At 38.7% G+C, this 15,076-nt stretch overlaps 1 protein-coding gene and 2 long non-coding RNA genes across 3 annotated transcripts in view; 1 reads left to right on the forward strand and 2 right to left on the reverse strand.

Moving 5' to 3' along the window:
• On the reverse strand, positions 1-1,692 carry LOC127639418 (uncharacterized). The gene is made up of 3 exons (XR_007969969.1): positions 1,641-1,692; positions 1,355-1,532; positions 1-82 (listed from the first exon to the last, which is right to left on the reverse strand). It is a non-coding gene; the product is annotated as an uncharacterized LOC127639418 (long non-coding RNA).
• Positions 1,693-5,880: 4,188 nt separating this feature from the next.
• The window catches only part of LOC127639400 (uncharacterized), a 60,390-nt gene continuing 51,194 nt past the window's right edge, over positions 5,881-15,076 (forward strand). The window contains exons 1-3 of the mRNA XM_052121389.1: positions 5,881-6,356; positions 6,860-7,180; positions 7,815-7,843. Of these exons, the coding sequence (XP_051977349.1) occupies positions 6,299-6,356; positions 6,860-7,180; positions 7,815-7,843 (408 nt within the window). The 5' untranslated portion in view covers positions 5,881-6,298. The remainder of the gene's footprint in view (positions 6,357-6,859; positions 7,181-7,814; positions 7,844-15,076) is intronic.
• The window catches only part of LOC127639413 (uncharacterized), a 139,774-nt gene continuing 137,294 nt past the window's right edge, over positions 12,597-15,076 (reverse strand). Inside the window, exons 2-3 of the long non-coding RNA XR_007969964.1 lie at positions 12,710-13,945; positions 12,597-12,679 (exon numbers count right to left, since the gene is read on the reverse strand). This is a non-coding gene — a long non-coding RNA (uncharacterized LOC127639413). The remainder of the gene's footprint in view (positions 12,680-12,709; positions 13,946-15,076) is intronic.

Genomic DNA, 15,076 nt, shown 5'->3' on the forward strand with positions numbered 1-15,076 from the left:
TAGGAGTTTGTCAGGGTTGCCATGTGTCTCCTTGTTTCTTTTGACTGCCCAACTCCTCTTCTCTTTTATATTGAGTAGTCACCTGCAAGGTATTATTATTGGTGACTAACGGATTCTTATTAGCCAATTAGCAGATGATAAAACTCTGTTTTTGAAAGATGAACCACAGATCCCCATTGCTGTTGAGAACATTAAGACTTCCTCAAATAAATGTGAGTTGCTAGCCATTTAAACCTGGCCTGACAGTATCCCAGTTAAGTCACAGGCATATTTAGTTATATTTGACATATTTAGGGATATCAAGAAAGATAGTGCTAGATGTAGGCTGAACTTTTGACCCAGTGGTTGGAAAGGTAAAGAGGAAATTCAATTCCAGGTTACAGAGATATTTATCTCTGAAAGGAAGGACCCTCCTTGCTAAAGCTGAGGATATATGACCGTAGCAAGAAATTCTGGGCCATTTGAATGTATATTGCTTTGGGGCCCCTTTCATATTAAAAATACAGTTTACATTTTGTTGTGGGTCCTCCTGGTCCCTAGAATCGTTTCTACCTTTCCTTTCCACCATTAGCTACAGCTCTTGTATGACCTACCCTACTCATTCTCTGCATGTAGACAAATCTGTATGAGCAGATATTGGCAGAATGCATTCTGACTTTTTGTGGAAACACAAGACATGAGACATTATGTATAAAAATCGGTCATTATAAATATGGTGGTGTAATAACCAGGATATATGTTGCAAAAAATATGTCATTATTTCTCCCATGATTGGTGTTATTAACATTGTTTTGGTCATTAACAAATGCTGCTGATCGATTACTTTCTTATTCAGAGTTTTTGAATAATATAAACATATAAAACAATAAAAAACAAGGACTTCCCCATAGCTTGTTAGGATAAGATCCTTATAAACTCTGTACAAAGCACAGACTAATAAATTGACTATTATAATAGATTTGCAAGTCTCTAAATTATGTGTCTGAGACTTTACTGCCATCTAGAGGAAGCATTGCATTATTGTGTGCGTGCATGTGAAGGGTATTTTGTCTGAGTGTTCCACTTAATGGATGGGGATGGAAATCTGGTAGCTTTCAGTGATTGTTGTTGCAATGTGTTCAATTGTACAACTAATATAGAATTGTATACTTGTACAACTTTGCACACTCAATTTATATAATTCTTATATGTTGTACTTGTCTTATTTTTCATTGTTATAAAATTGTCATTCAAATTTTTTATGTATAATTATTGATTTATTCATTATTCTGTTGTTTGTATTATTACAATATATTTACTTTTTGTTTATCATTCTGTTTATCTAGAAACCACACTCACATACCCACATACAAACCTCCATCTTCAAGTTAGCATTGCTTCATGAGTGGCATGGATCATTGCGTGTAAATAAACTATCATTTTGGACATTTGCATTCTTGTTCTTGCCGGACAACCTGTGGCGATTGTAATCAAAAGTCTCTCTAGCAAGTCAGTCCACTGTCGGGCATCTTTGGAACGCTAAAAAACTAAATCTAAAAAACAAAACAAAAAACGGGTGGTCAAGATAACGATCAGAGAACATATTTTAAATCAGCAATTACATTTGTATAACATCAGAATCATAAATTGTGCTTCTTTACCTCAGATTACGCTAAAACACGCTAGTTTCCCAGCTTGTATAGATAATGCGCATGCGCGTTCTAGAGTTGATTGACAGGCGATGTCTGTATCTAAAAGGTGATTGGCTCTTTTAACTGTAAGGCGGGACTTAATTTCTACATCCGTTGACCGTTGGGCGTTCAGAGCTTCCCATTCATTTAATAGTAGAGGCCCGTCTCTGCTAAATAATCACTGTTGTAATTAAATCGAACAAATACACTTCAGGTTTAAATTATGTGAGGTCACAAGTTTGGATACAAAGTTAGCCATCACCTCCACAACATATATGAAGACAAAACCTTACTTTGCAGTCTTTAAAATAGATTTTATTTATTACTATATTCCATCCCCAAGATCTATGTAAAGTAAACAAGCCTGTGTAACGGTGTGTAAATATGTTAAATTACTGCATAAATGGCGACAGCGCCGTCTATATGGTGAATGATGGTATTTGCCGAGTGGAATAGGGAACTCCCTACAGCAGAGCTAATGAGACATGCTGTCGGTAAGTGGCACATTTTGAGTGGTCTGGGGATTTATCAGTTAAAAGTACTCAAAACACATAAATAACTGCTCTATTGCGAATTGATCTTGTAATGGATATATTAGGGATCTGTGTTCTTTTATATCGAGTTTTTCTGACTTTGTTTTACGAGGCTTGATCGTAATTCCTCTGTGTATTATCTTGAGTTTCAAGTAGGACTGATTTATTCTCTGTGCCACGAAACCCTTATTTCCATTTTTGTATATTATACAGTGAGCAACACACAGTAAATAGACCACTCGGGCAAGACCGTCACACCTGCAAATTTGTTAAACTTATACAAGACATGAATTTGTTACAAGATGAGTAAAAAGACTTTTTTTTTTCCCTCGTTACATTTTTGTTAATATAGTTTACATGTATATATGTATGTGCCTTGCTTTATGTTTTCATTCACATTTGAATTGCCATGCTTGAATGTATATTTCTATTGTTCAATAAAAAAAATATATAAACCGAATTTGAACTTGCCATGGGTTCCCTCTGGATTTTAGTTTTTTTAATGGCAGTTGTGGTTTTATGAGTAAAACAATGTCTGTGGTTAACATTACTTGAAGATACGTGGATGTTTTTTACATTACACACAAGCAGCATTGAATATATATATATATATTGGTACTGTGCAGAAGTCTTAATCACTTAAGATGTCACAAAAGCATTTGTCCGAAGATGGTTAATTATATCTTCAGCTTTAGTGTGTCAATAGGAGATATATATTTTAGACTCCCAAACATTGCTTTTACAAATATAAAATATTAGAATAGAAGAGCAGGGAGCCCTGCAACAGCCCCCAAAAGAGCCCCCCACTGAACATCGGGCCAGTCTGATATTAAATGAAGAGACAGATGTAATTGAGACAGCTTAAATAGATCGTAGAACTGTGACGAATTCTCCAAGAAGCTTGAAACATCCTGTCTGCCAACAATCAAGAAAAAAAAAGTTGCTGTATTGTCCTGTTTACATTCTCGGGAGAGCATATAAACGCGTTCTGAGGAGATGCTGATGTAAATAGAGGGTCCGCAACCGCTAAATCCATTTGTGTTGTGCATTATCATCGATAACCCAAATCTGACGACTGATAGGAGCCAAGCAAAACAATAAGCCCCAGGGCCCAGGACAACCTTAATGAGGCCCTGGAGCTCAGTTTTCTTACATTGCTCTTCAATGTTATTTGAAATACCCAATCAAATCAATGATGGTGGGACTCAAGTTTAAAAAGCTAAGCGGGAAGCATGTGGATTATTCCAGCACCTTGTGCCAGCATAAGAAAAGTGTCATGTAAGATGTAAGTATCTAACTAAACATGCAATATTTGCCCACTGTTTATGATTCAAATGTGCCGACTGACAATGATTTCCAAGGGTGCAAAGTGCAAACTTTTCACCATTTGCAAAAGTCACCATTTTAAATTGAAAATGTCATGTATAATTAGTATGATTTAAAACATGAAACATTAACAGCAGTTTTCAGCATATCAGGCTTATGACAAATAGTGAATGTGTACATTGTGAAGAATTTTTTTGTAAAGGCTTTAGAAGTAGCCTTCTAGAAAACTCTGTTTTAGAAAACATTGTGTTTTATAGATAATTTTCTTTGACAAAGTAGAGCGTTTTCACCCACAGATAGCTAAAGAACATAGACCTAAATTTCCTTTGAGTTTTAAGGTTGTGGCAATCAGGGGAGGACAGGGAAGAGAAGTCAGCCCTGGATTTACATAAAAACAGTTGGGCTGGAGCAGGCGTGAACACTCTGGGACAGACTTGGCTTCAGGAATTGACTTGCAGACCATGGCAGGCGTGGGCAGTGAAGAAATGGCCTCAGTCGAAGAAATCTTCTTGACCACTTGAGTAGACAGCAGAAGGTCAACCATTACGATGTTAGCAATCAAGTTCCCATGGGGCAGAACATCAGTCCAAAGGGACCATCTTCCTCACAAGTTTATTCAGTCCCAACCAGAACATGGTCCGGAGGACTCTCTCACTCCTTTTATCGTGAAAGACCAAGTTCCAAAACCTTGCACATTAATCCTCCACCGAAGAAGAACTTTGGGTGAGTCGCTCGAGTTTTACTGCTAGATCCATCTTATGTGGGTCGGGAGAGGAGTTAACAGAGAAAGACGCTGTAGTTCTGGTAGCACCAATGATGGGGAGGTGGTAATAGGAACTCTCCCTATGGGATCCAGTGTGTGTCGAATCCAACAAACAACAACCACAAAAGGCTGCATAACTTGTTTGAGAGCATCTTGGGGTTGTGGCTGGTATTGGATCCTTCTGGGTTCATTTTTGTGGTTCGGTTCTTCTTTCATCAACATCAGTTTGCTGGCTAACTTTGTGTGCAACGTTCACAAACCAATATGCTAACAAACAAACAAGAACTGATAAAGACTAAGGGAAACATGAGGGCTATATATACACAAATGGGGACTAAAGACATTACAGTGAACAGCTGGGAACAATGATCAGGTGGAACTGGGGTTGGGCCGGTTGTATCAACTATACGTAAGTTACAACTTAGTCTAGTTGCGGCGTAAATGGGCACTAAGTCTCAATTTACGCACTACTAAATATTGGAGTGTGGTGGTGTAGTGGGCTAAAGCACATTACTGGTAATCAGAAGGTTGCTGGTTCAAACCACACAGTCACCACCATTGTGTCCTTGAGTAAGGCACTTAACTCCAGGTTGCTCCGGGGGGATTGTCCCTGTAATAAGGGCTCTGTATGTCACTTTGGATAAAAGCGTCTGCCAAATGCATAAATATAAATATATATATAAATATAATCTTAGGCAGGACGTAACCCTACATATAAACTAAATATTTAAGAAAGCCTCCGACCAGGAGTAACGGATGGAATAAATGAGCTGAATGACTTTACACTCGTTTACTTTACAGCATGATACCGATCTAACAGTGCAGTTTTCAGTTTCAACACATTCAATATAGGATATTAATATGAATAAATGTCTATTTTTCCAGCCTGTTGTATTAGTCTTTATTTATCACCCCTTATTTATTTTAGATACAGTTCCTATATATGTGTATATACACAAATCTACTATTAAATCTACTTTCATTACATATCGTATTTTAATGGGGGTATAATTTATTACAGCTGACAGTTACATAAGCACACAAGGTCTAAACATCAACCGTAACAAGATAAAACTTAAATGCAGGGCTTTTTAACAATTCTGTGTCACATTTGAAGGCTGTTTATTGGATAAATGTGGGTAAACGTAATTTACAGAGAGTTTACGAGCTACTAGTTAAGTCTTGCCTTAAGAATATGTGGTGCAACCAAATTAAGCTCTGACTTAGTTACAAACTAACTAGTAGTTACTGAGCCCTTACTGTGAACTTTACGTGAGAACTTACGCACAGCTGGTGCAACCCTGTCACTGACGAGGACGTCTGGAAGGTGCATGATGGGAAATGTAGTTCGGGGGGGGGGAAACTCAGAAACAGTCTCAGAACACAAACGTTTGATGACGACGAGACTTTAACACGTTTAGTATTATTGTTGAACACAATCTCTCATATATGATTCAGTATATTGTTAATGTATTCGTTATTCTTGGTATATTTATATATATAAATGTATACTTTTATCTAAACGCCACTTGTGAGATATGATAGTGTGTGTCATTCTTACCTGTAGAGGTCGCTCCTGTGTTCCTGATGTATCCTGTGTTTTAAAATCATCACATCTAATGGAGCTCACGAAGATATTACACCACTACTCTCATTTTTTTTAATGGTTTATGGTTCTGTTACGTCTATATCAGTCACAAAAAAACCCTAAAAAACATGTTTTAAATTCGAAGAACAAACAAGTTTGACGCCCACTTGTTTTGCTTGTTTCCGGGACTCAAACATTTTCACTTTCACCTTCATCTAGTGCGCTCGTGTTTTTGTCTTTCTTTTAGTTTTGGTGTATTCGATAACTTATATTGTAATTAAATATATTATTGACTATGTATTCAACTTACTTTAGTCCCTACACAGAACAAACAGATTTAGACTAGTATCTCGTTCAGTTTTGGTGAATTCAAGCTCGTTTTTTCTGGACTCGGATCACTTCCGCAGAATCTTCTGCGATGAAAATTAAAGAACTCTGTATTTTGTTCGCTGTGATTGTGATTGTGCTCGTGGATGGTAAGTCATGAATCTGTTTTTGATCTCTTTCTGTCAACAGCAAAGAACAAGTGACTCATTTTTTTGTGTGAAAACAATGTGAACATATATTTCTACATTTCTTGTGTAGGCCGAAACCATAATTAATGACGTCACAACAGATTAAAAACATCACTTATGAACTCATTAATATTCATGAGGAACGGTAGATAAATATGAAGTGTCATATTAACCTGTTTTGTATTATTTTAATTTGTATAGCTTTAGTCAAACTGTTTTAGTTCATTGACAAACAGGTTGTGAATTTCAGGCATTCATCTCTTATTTCTTAATAATAGTTTTAATTCTGAGACTCAAGTGAAGAAGATTTTATGTAAATGCAGGTTGTGAATTGTGGGATTGAGTGGATTTTAACATAATAATAATAATAATAATAATAATAACACGTCTGTGTAAATGTGCATGAATTTATGACTTGTATAGAATTAAAGTTAATGAAGAATATTTCTACTCTTCTGTCTCAGTTGTTTCTGCAGCTGATGAGCAAATATCTGTGTCAGTGAATGTGGGGGATTCACTCACTCTACACACTGGATATATAAGAAAACAAGAAGACAAGATGAGATGGTATTTTGAAGACAATTGTATAGCTCAAATCATTGGAAATGTCATGAAGATCTGCACTGATGAACATTGTGATGAGAGTTTCAGAGACAGACTGCAGATGAACAATCAGACTGGAGATCTGACCATCACAAACATCACAACTGAACACACTGGAAATTATCTACTAAAGATTATCTCAAACTTCAGTGAGAAGATCTTCAATTTAACAGTAAAAGCTGGTGAGTCTTTTAATTAATGTTTCAAAATAAACTTCCCTGCTGGAAAATCCAGTTTAAACTGGTAACTGTGTTTTGGAACATGGTAGCTGATCTAAACTGGTCTCCAGCTCATGGACCAGTTAATGACCAGCTTGGACCAGCTAGACACCAGCAGTCATGTTCCAAAACACAGTTCCCATCTTAAACTGGATTTTCCATCTCATCTCATTTAAGGAATAATTTACCCAAAATTAAATTCTATTATTATTTTCTCCCCATAATGCTCCAAACTCTTCTGACTTTCTTTAATGGACCACAAAAGGAAAATAAATCTTCACACATCCTTTAGTCATATTATGAAGGTATAAAGTGACTCGCTCCATAAAGGACAAAAAACACAACAAAACCCCAGTAAAAGATGACACGACTCGAGCACTTTTAAGTAAAAAATCACTTTGTTTGATGAACAGACGGTGCCCAAATCAGATATGGTGTCCACGTCAATAACATCAACATGTTCTTACTCGTCTTGAAAACAAACTTCATGATTCAAGAATCATTGAGATTTGATGGTATTGACAGAGTCACCATATCTGAAGCAGAAGTGTTGTTTTGTTCCTCCCCTAAAAAGATTGATTGTGCATTTGTGTTTCAGGTGTTTCTGGGACTGATGTAATTAAGAAGGTGAAGGAGGGAGAGTCTGTCTCTTTAGATTCTGGTGTAACTGAAACACTAAATGATTGGATCACATGGTATTTTAATGGTACTCGCATAGCTCAGATCAATGGGAATCCCAGTGAGGCCTGTACAGATGTGCAGTGTGATACTGGAAATGAGAGATTGCGAGAACGATTGGAGCTGAATCATCAGACTGGATCTCTTACCATCATAAACACCAGAATCACAGACACTGGAGAATATCAACGAGAGATCACCAGCAGCAGCAGCATCAGTCGTCGTCGCAGCATCAGTCGTCGTCGTCGTCGCAGCATCAGCTTCAGCAGCAGAAAGACCTTCAGTGTTACAGTCATTAGTGAGTGCAGTTTAGTTGTTTAATGTGTATTTAATTGATATCAGTGATTCAAACTGTAATGCAGGTGACTGAAGAAATTTTAAAGGGATAGTTACTTAATAATGATAATTCTCATTATTTACTCACACTCATGAGATCCCAGATGTGTATTTCTTTCTTCAGCAGGACACATTTTAATAAAAATAGTGAAATATCTCAGTTCAGTCGGTCCTTATAATGCAAGTGGATGGTGATCAAACATTTGAAGCTTCCAAAAATCACAGACAGTGAGCACAACCATCATCCATATGACTCCAGCAGTTAAATTAATGCCTTTTAAAGCAATATGATGTTTTTGGTGCAAAAACTATCAATATTTAAGTACTTTTTATCTATAATCCAATGCTTTACAAGAGGGTGGAGTCCAAGTGGTCTCTCGTGTGAAGTATTCGTGTTGGCATGTTACAGACTGTAATAGATAAAGGGCGGGAAATGAGGATTTGGGAACCAGCTGAACAGTCAACGTAAAGTTTAATGGTAAAACTGAACATAAAACACAAGACAAACAGACACACACAATGTGGCCATGTGCGTCTCTCTCGAACTTGCATCTCTGGTTCCCTTTATCTTTCCTGTTGATCAGCTGATTCAGTGCCATCTGTGCACCCTCACAGTGCGTCCACGCCCTCCTCCTCGTCACACTCCACCCTGCCCGATTCAAGCCGGTGGGCCAACTGAACTGACCTACTCATCCCACCACCTCTGGTGTGGAGATGCTGCCCTTCCAGACGTTCTGTCAGCCGGTGGTCCACCCCACCTCCTGTGAACCTCGGGGAGAGACGAGGGAATGCATGGAGAGAGGAAAAGGATGAGTGGGGATACAGAGCGAGAGGAGTGAGAGAGAGAATAACTTGTTCGCCGGTTCCCGGACACAGTGTCGCCTGGTTCTCAACCACTCCTCTGTTGGATGGCAGCGAGTCCTCTGACCCCTGGTGGACGGAACCGCTCCTCCCCTTCTTGGCTGCCAGCAGTGACCCCCTCCATCCCCAGGCAGACGGCCGCGGCTGTTCCCCTCTTGGATGGCAGCAGCGAGGACTCCCACCTCCCTAAATATTGATATTTTTTCACACCAAAAGCAATCGTGTCACTTTTGAAGACATTAATTTAACAGCTGGAGTCATATGGATGATGTTTATGATGATTGTCTGTGATATCTGGAGCTTCAAATGTTTGATCACCATCCACTTGCATTTTAAGGACCTACTGTGCTGAGATATTTTTCTTCAAATGTGTTCTGCTGAAGAAAGAAAGTCAGACACATCTGAGATATCATGAGGGTGAGTAAATAATGAGAGAGTTTTCATTTTTGGGTGAACTGTCCCTTTAACACCAACATGAAATAAAACTGCATTTCTTGTTTATTAACACCTTCTGCTATTTATACTAATGACGGAAATAAGCGCAGTTAGAATAGTTCAATAATGTGGGAGAGCATTAAAACCTTATTATGATCTTATTGTTATGCAAAATAAAGCACTAAAATGTTTCATATTAATATTAGTTGCATAGTAGGGCTGGAAAGTATTATCGGAATGTAATCTAAATTCATAACTTCTAACCGATGTAATTTTCCCATTTCGTATTTTTAATCCTGTTTAGCTGCTTTCACACTGCTAGCGACTTTGTCGCTGCAGGTCGCCAGTGGCTGGCGGTTAGGTCGCTAGTGGGCGTTCCCACTACTGGTTGCCTAGTAACGTTTATAAATGACATTCACGGATGCCATTTCATTGCTGTTGACAGCGAATCAGTTTTCTTGCCACTAAAAACAAACGTTTTGGAGAGAAAAGACTAAATATAAATGGAATCAGTACATAAAATGCTTTATATCAAAGATGAATGAGAAACAAGGTGTGCTGTTTGCCATAGCGGCTGTTTATCTGCGGTGAAAATGCAATTGCCGGTCTGTCAGGGTCCACAAAACCATTCAATCTCTGAGTCAGCATGCCGGTGAGTACCACCGGCTGGTGCAGGAGCTGCGGCTGGATGAAGTCCGGTTCCAGCAGTACTTCAGGCTTTACAGGACCCAGATTGATGAGCTGCTGCAGAGGATGGGTCCCCTGATCTTTCCGTTACTGCAGGAGCTGAGAGAGCGAGAAGGATCACGTGAGCTCTACCGTCTTCTCTCCTATTGGCTGTTGCTCCCATAAGTCGCTCTTCATTTGAATAAAGTTAAACTTGTCTCAACTTTTCCCGTTGCTGGACACGCCCACATCTGGTCGCCAACGGTCGCGACAGCTCGTGTCGCCGGAAGTCGCTGTGCTCTCATTGAAAATGAATGAGATGGTGTCACTGTCTCGCGTGATGTCGCTGGCAGTGTGTATGCTGCTTTACTACTTCCCCTTAAAATATACTACCGCTTGTGTAGTCACGTGACTTCGCCCCGTCCAGTCAGCGGCATTGAAGCAACATGGATGTGAACTCAAACACTGAGTCAACTGAGCAACAGGAGCAGCTTGTACCAAAGAAAAATGTAGTGTCCGTCATTTGGACACATTTTGGCTTCAGTAAAGAAGACATTGTGCATATAGAGTGACAGGACAAGATCACTGTTCTTGATATGATTCACATCTATAAGCACACAGGATACACAGCCTGCTGAAAAGTCACATTTCAGTGACTTTCTTTCATAAGACGTTTTCATTTCAAGCAATGTGTGCTTTGATTTAAATTGTTCAAAATATTCATTAAATAACCATACATGTGTTTCCTTCAAATATTTTAAAATCTCAAAGATAAGAAATGCACTCTTTCATTAGAAACAACTATCCTTTAGTTGTTGAGCATATTTACAGTACAAAACTTGTCAGTGAACTATGAGGGCAAAAAAAAAAAAAAAAAAAAATTATATTTAATCGTAATCGAGGTAAAATGTTCAATTAATTGAGATTTTGATTTTAGGTCATTTCGTCCAGCCCTATTACACAGTGAAATTCAACTAGACATTAAAGAGGAAATGTTTAATAACAGTAAAGTCAGATGAGTAAAATTTAGATATGATCGTTACAAATTATAAATATGTAGATGAAACAAGTATGCATACTACCTGAGCGAGAGACAATGGAAGATAGAGAGAGAAAAGAGAGAGAAAATGGTCAGGTGGTGGAAAAGAGAGCAGGAGCACAAGTTACAGTCTTGTTTCTGAGCAATCAGTACTTTAACACACACTGAATTCAAGCTGCTGCCATTTGCAATATTCTGCTGAATCAGATTCATATTTCCTCTCTCAGATCTGCTGATGTTTCATAGTGTTTGTTATAGATTAGACGGGCAGGACTTTGTGACACTGTCTGGACACACACAGAAGTTTCATTAATGACCGTCTCTTTAACTGTTACAGATTCAGGACCGTCTTCAGGTGTAATAGCAGGTATAAGTGTTGTTGTTCTGCTGCTCGTGACTGCAGTGACTGCTGGAGTTTATCATCTCTGTAGAAGAGCAAGACATCAGGGCAAGTATTACATACAGCTGATATAAAAGAGGACAATCTGAGATTTATTGGGCAAAACGAGTCTTTAAAAGAAAATGTGTAAATATTTTCTTATGAACAAATGAATCTGTGTTTTCTGTGTCAGTGTTTTCAGTCAGAGTGTATGTGAACATCCTGCTGAGATCTTAACCCTTGTGTGACTTTTGGGACATTTTTGTCTTTGTCATTTTGGCTATTAATGCCAACGGCATACATTTTGCCAAAGGTGTGTATTTTGGGGGAATTTTGACATTTCAACCTCATTTCCTATAATACATCTATAACACACTGTGTACACAAAATAGTCACACTCAGGGCCTTCAGGACAAAAATGTCCCCATTGAAACCCATTAAAACTTTGATTATTTGATCCCAGTGCCATTAAAGCATAAAATCATTAATTATATGATATTATACTTTCATTCTGGAGTCCTGGCTTCAACATTGACATTTTTAATATTTTCCACCAGGTGGCGCCATTTTCCTCACGTTTAGCCTGTGGAGCAAATACAAGCTTTCCCCCTATTCTCTGTTTGCTGTATTATAGATCACTGCAGGACAACTGAATAAATTATGCAGATAAAATTGTGTGTGTTGTACATTACAGTGATTTGACCACAGATAAGAGGACTTCACTGTAATGTATGAACTCTTGTGGATTATTGCTTTTATTCATTTCAAACAGGACTTTATTCACAGAAAGATGACTGTTGTGCTGGTAGTTGCTCTTGTGTCAGTTTCTGTTATCTGTGTTTGAAATCTGTGTTTTATTTAGAGGAGAATGACGGAGTGAATCCACCACCTCCTCAGAATGACGGAGTGAACGAGTTGACTCCTCTGAGTAACGAAGTGAATCCACCACCTCATCAGAATGACGGAGTGAATCCACCACCTCATCAGAATGACAGAGTGAATCCACCACCTCATCAGAATGACGGAGTGAATCCACCACCTCATCAGAATGACGGAGTGAATCCACCACCTCATCAGAATGGCGGAGTGAATCCACCACCTCATCAGAATGACAGAGTGAATCCACCACCTCATCAGAATGACGGAGTGAATCCACCACCTCATCAGAATGACGGAGTGAATCCACCACCTCATCAGAATGACGGAGTGAATCCACCACCTCATCAGAATGACGGAGTGAATCCACCACCTCATCAGAATGACAGAGTGAATCCACCACCTCATCAGAATGACGGAGTGAATCCACCACCTCATCAGAATGACGGAGTGAATCCACCACCTCATCAGAATGACGGAGTGAATCCACCACCTCATCAGAATGACAGAGTGAATCCACTACCTCATCAGAATGACAGAGTGAATCCACTACCTCATCAGAATGACGGAGTGAATCCACTACCTCATCAGAATGACGGAGTGAATCCACTACCTCATCAGAATGACGGAGTGAATCCACCACCTCATCAGAATGACAGAGTGAATCCACTACCTCATCAGAATGACAGAGTGAATCCACCACCTCATCAGAATGACAGAGTGAATCCACTACCTCATCAGAATGACGGAGTGAATCCACCACCTCATCAGAATGACAGAGTGAATCCACTACCTCATCAGAATGACGGAGTGAATCCACCACCTCATCAGAATGACGGAGTGAACGAGTTGATTCCTCTGAGTAACGGAGTGAATCCACCACCTCATCAGAATGACGGAGTGAATGAGTCGATTACAGGAAACAATGGGGAATAGTGAATCTGAGACATTATGACACCTACACTACATGAGCACCAGCACTGGCATACTGGACGCCCCTGCGACGTTATTATAAGCTCTTACGACACTCGGCCAATAATATTACGGTTACATTTGGTCATAAAGTGTGATTTTTACTGTGCATAGAAGCAGCATTAAACTGACAAATATATTGTCTCTTCAGTAGCAGACAGAATGTACGAAGATGAGAGATGCACGAATAAATTATAACATGGAGGTTGATGCGCTGTAGTCTTGTAGTCTTCCCAGCAGATAATGAAGGATAAGATTGATGGGTCTCAAACTTTTCAAGCCAAGTATCACCTCAGATCAAATTAGAACAACTGTGCCACCTTGTTTTTATTCACTTTGAGTCCAAGTTTAAAGGGATAGTTCACCTAATATTGACATTTTATTCATTCTCATGCATCCCAGATGTGTACGACTTTCTTTGTGCTGAAAAACACAAGTGAAGATGAGAAGAATATTTCAGCTGCCAATAATATAGTCTTAGATAAAGCTTTACAATATTTTACTAAAGACATTTTTACTGATATATTTACAATGTTTTTCTATTTTCTAAGTAATTTTGAATTGTCATGTTGTGTGCCCGTTTATAAGATGATTGATTTAAAGATTTTGATTTCTCAGTCTTTAGTTGGTCATTTTAATATCTCATGTATTTTCTCTTCTATTGTTGACGGATTGTAAACACGAGTGAAAGTAGTTACAGGTCTAAAGTGTGACACTCATCGTTACCTTGTGTTACATCTTCATCAAAGCTTCCTCGTTGTTAAGAAGATTTGCACAATTACTGGAACTGTGAGACCTAAATATGTTGAATAATGTTTGATGATCTGTACACTTGAAACTGCCATTGTGCAACATTATATGTGACTGTAATGATACAGAATAACAACATGCAGATCAGAGGAAGAGGAAACTGTCATAATGGATCGGAGTGGTGGTGCTGTAGTGGTCTAAACCACATAACTGGTAATCGGAAGGTCGCTGGTTCAATCCTTGAGTAAGACACTTAACTCCAGGTTGCTCCAGGGGGATTGTCCCTGTAATAAGGGCTCTGTAAATCCTTTTGGATAAAAGCGTCTGCCAAATGCATAAATGTAATGTATTACAAAACTCTGTTGCAGCATATTGAACTGTGAGGTGTTGATGAAGCGTCAACTTCATGACAAATGTGCGTTTTACATGTATAAATGTTTTATTAAATAAACAGAGGTTTATTAGAGAGCAGTTCTTACACAAGATGGTGCTCAATGCAAAATGTGTAACTTGTAATGCCGATGCATTCTCTCACACTACACACACTTCCTGTATTCATACTTTACATTCACCAATATGTCCAGAATATAACCATGTCAAATCATCCTTGATGAACAGTAAAACATGAATAAAATATTAGACAGGAGAGCAGTGAAGAATATCAGCATTGTTTAATAATAATCTCTGATGTTAGTTTATTCTATAATTGACATGTTATAAACTACAACAGATAGTTAGGACTGCTGAGAGGATAATTGGTGCCCCCCTGTCCCCCGTCCAACACCTGTAAATCTCCAGATTTAGGAAACGTGCAGGTCGAATCACTCGGGACCCCACACACCCTACCCCCTCCCTCTTTGAACAGTTT

This window comes from Xyrauchen texanus, chromosome 48 (genome assembly GCF_025860055.1).
Source record: "Xyrauchen texanus isolate HMW12.3.18 chromosome 48, RBS_HiC_50CHRs, whole genome shotgun sequence".
Classification (NCBI taxonomy): Eukaryota; Metazoa; Chordata; class Actinopteri; order Cypriniformes; family Catostomidae; genus Xyrauchen; species Xyrauchen texanus.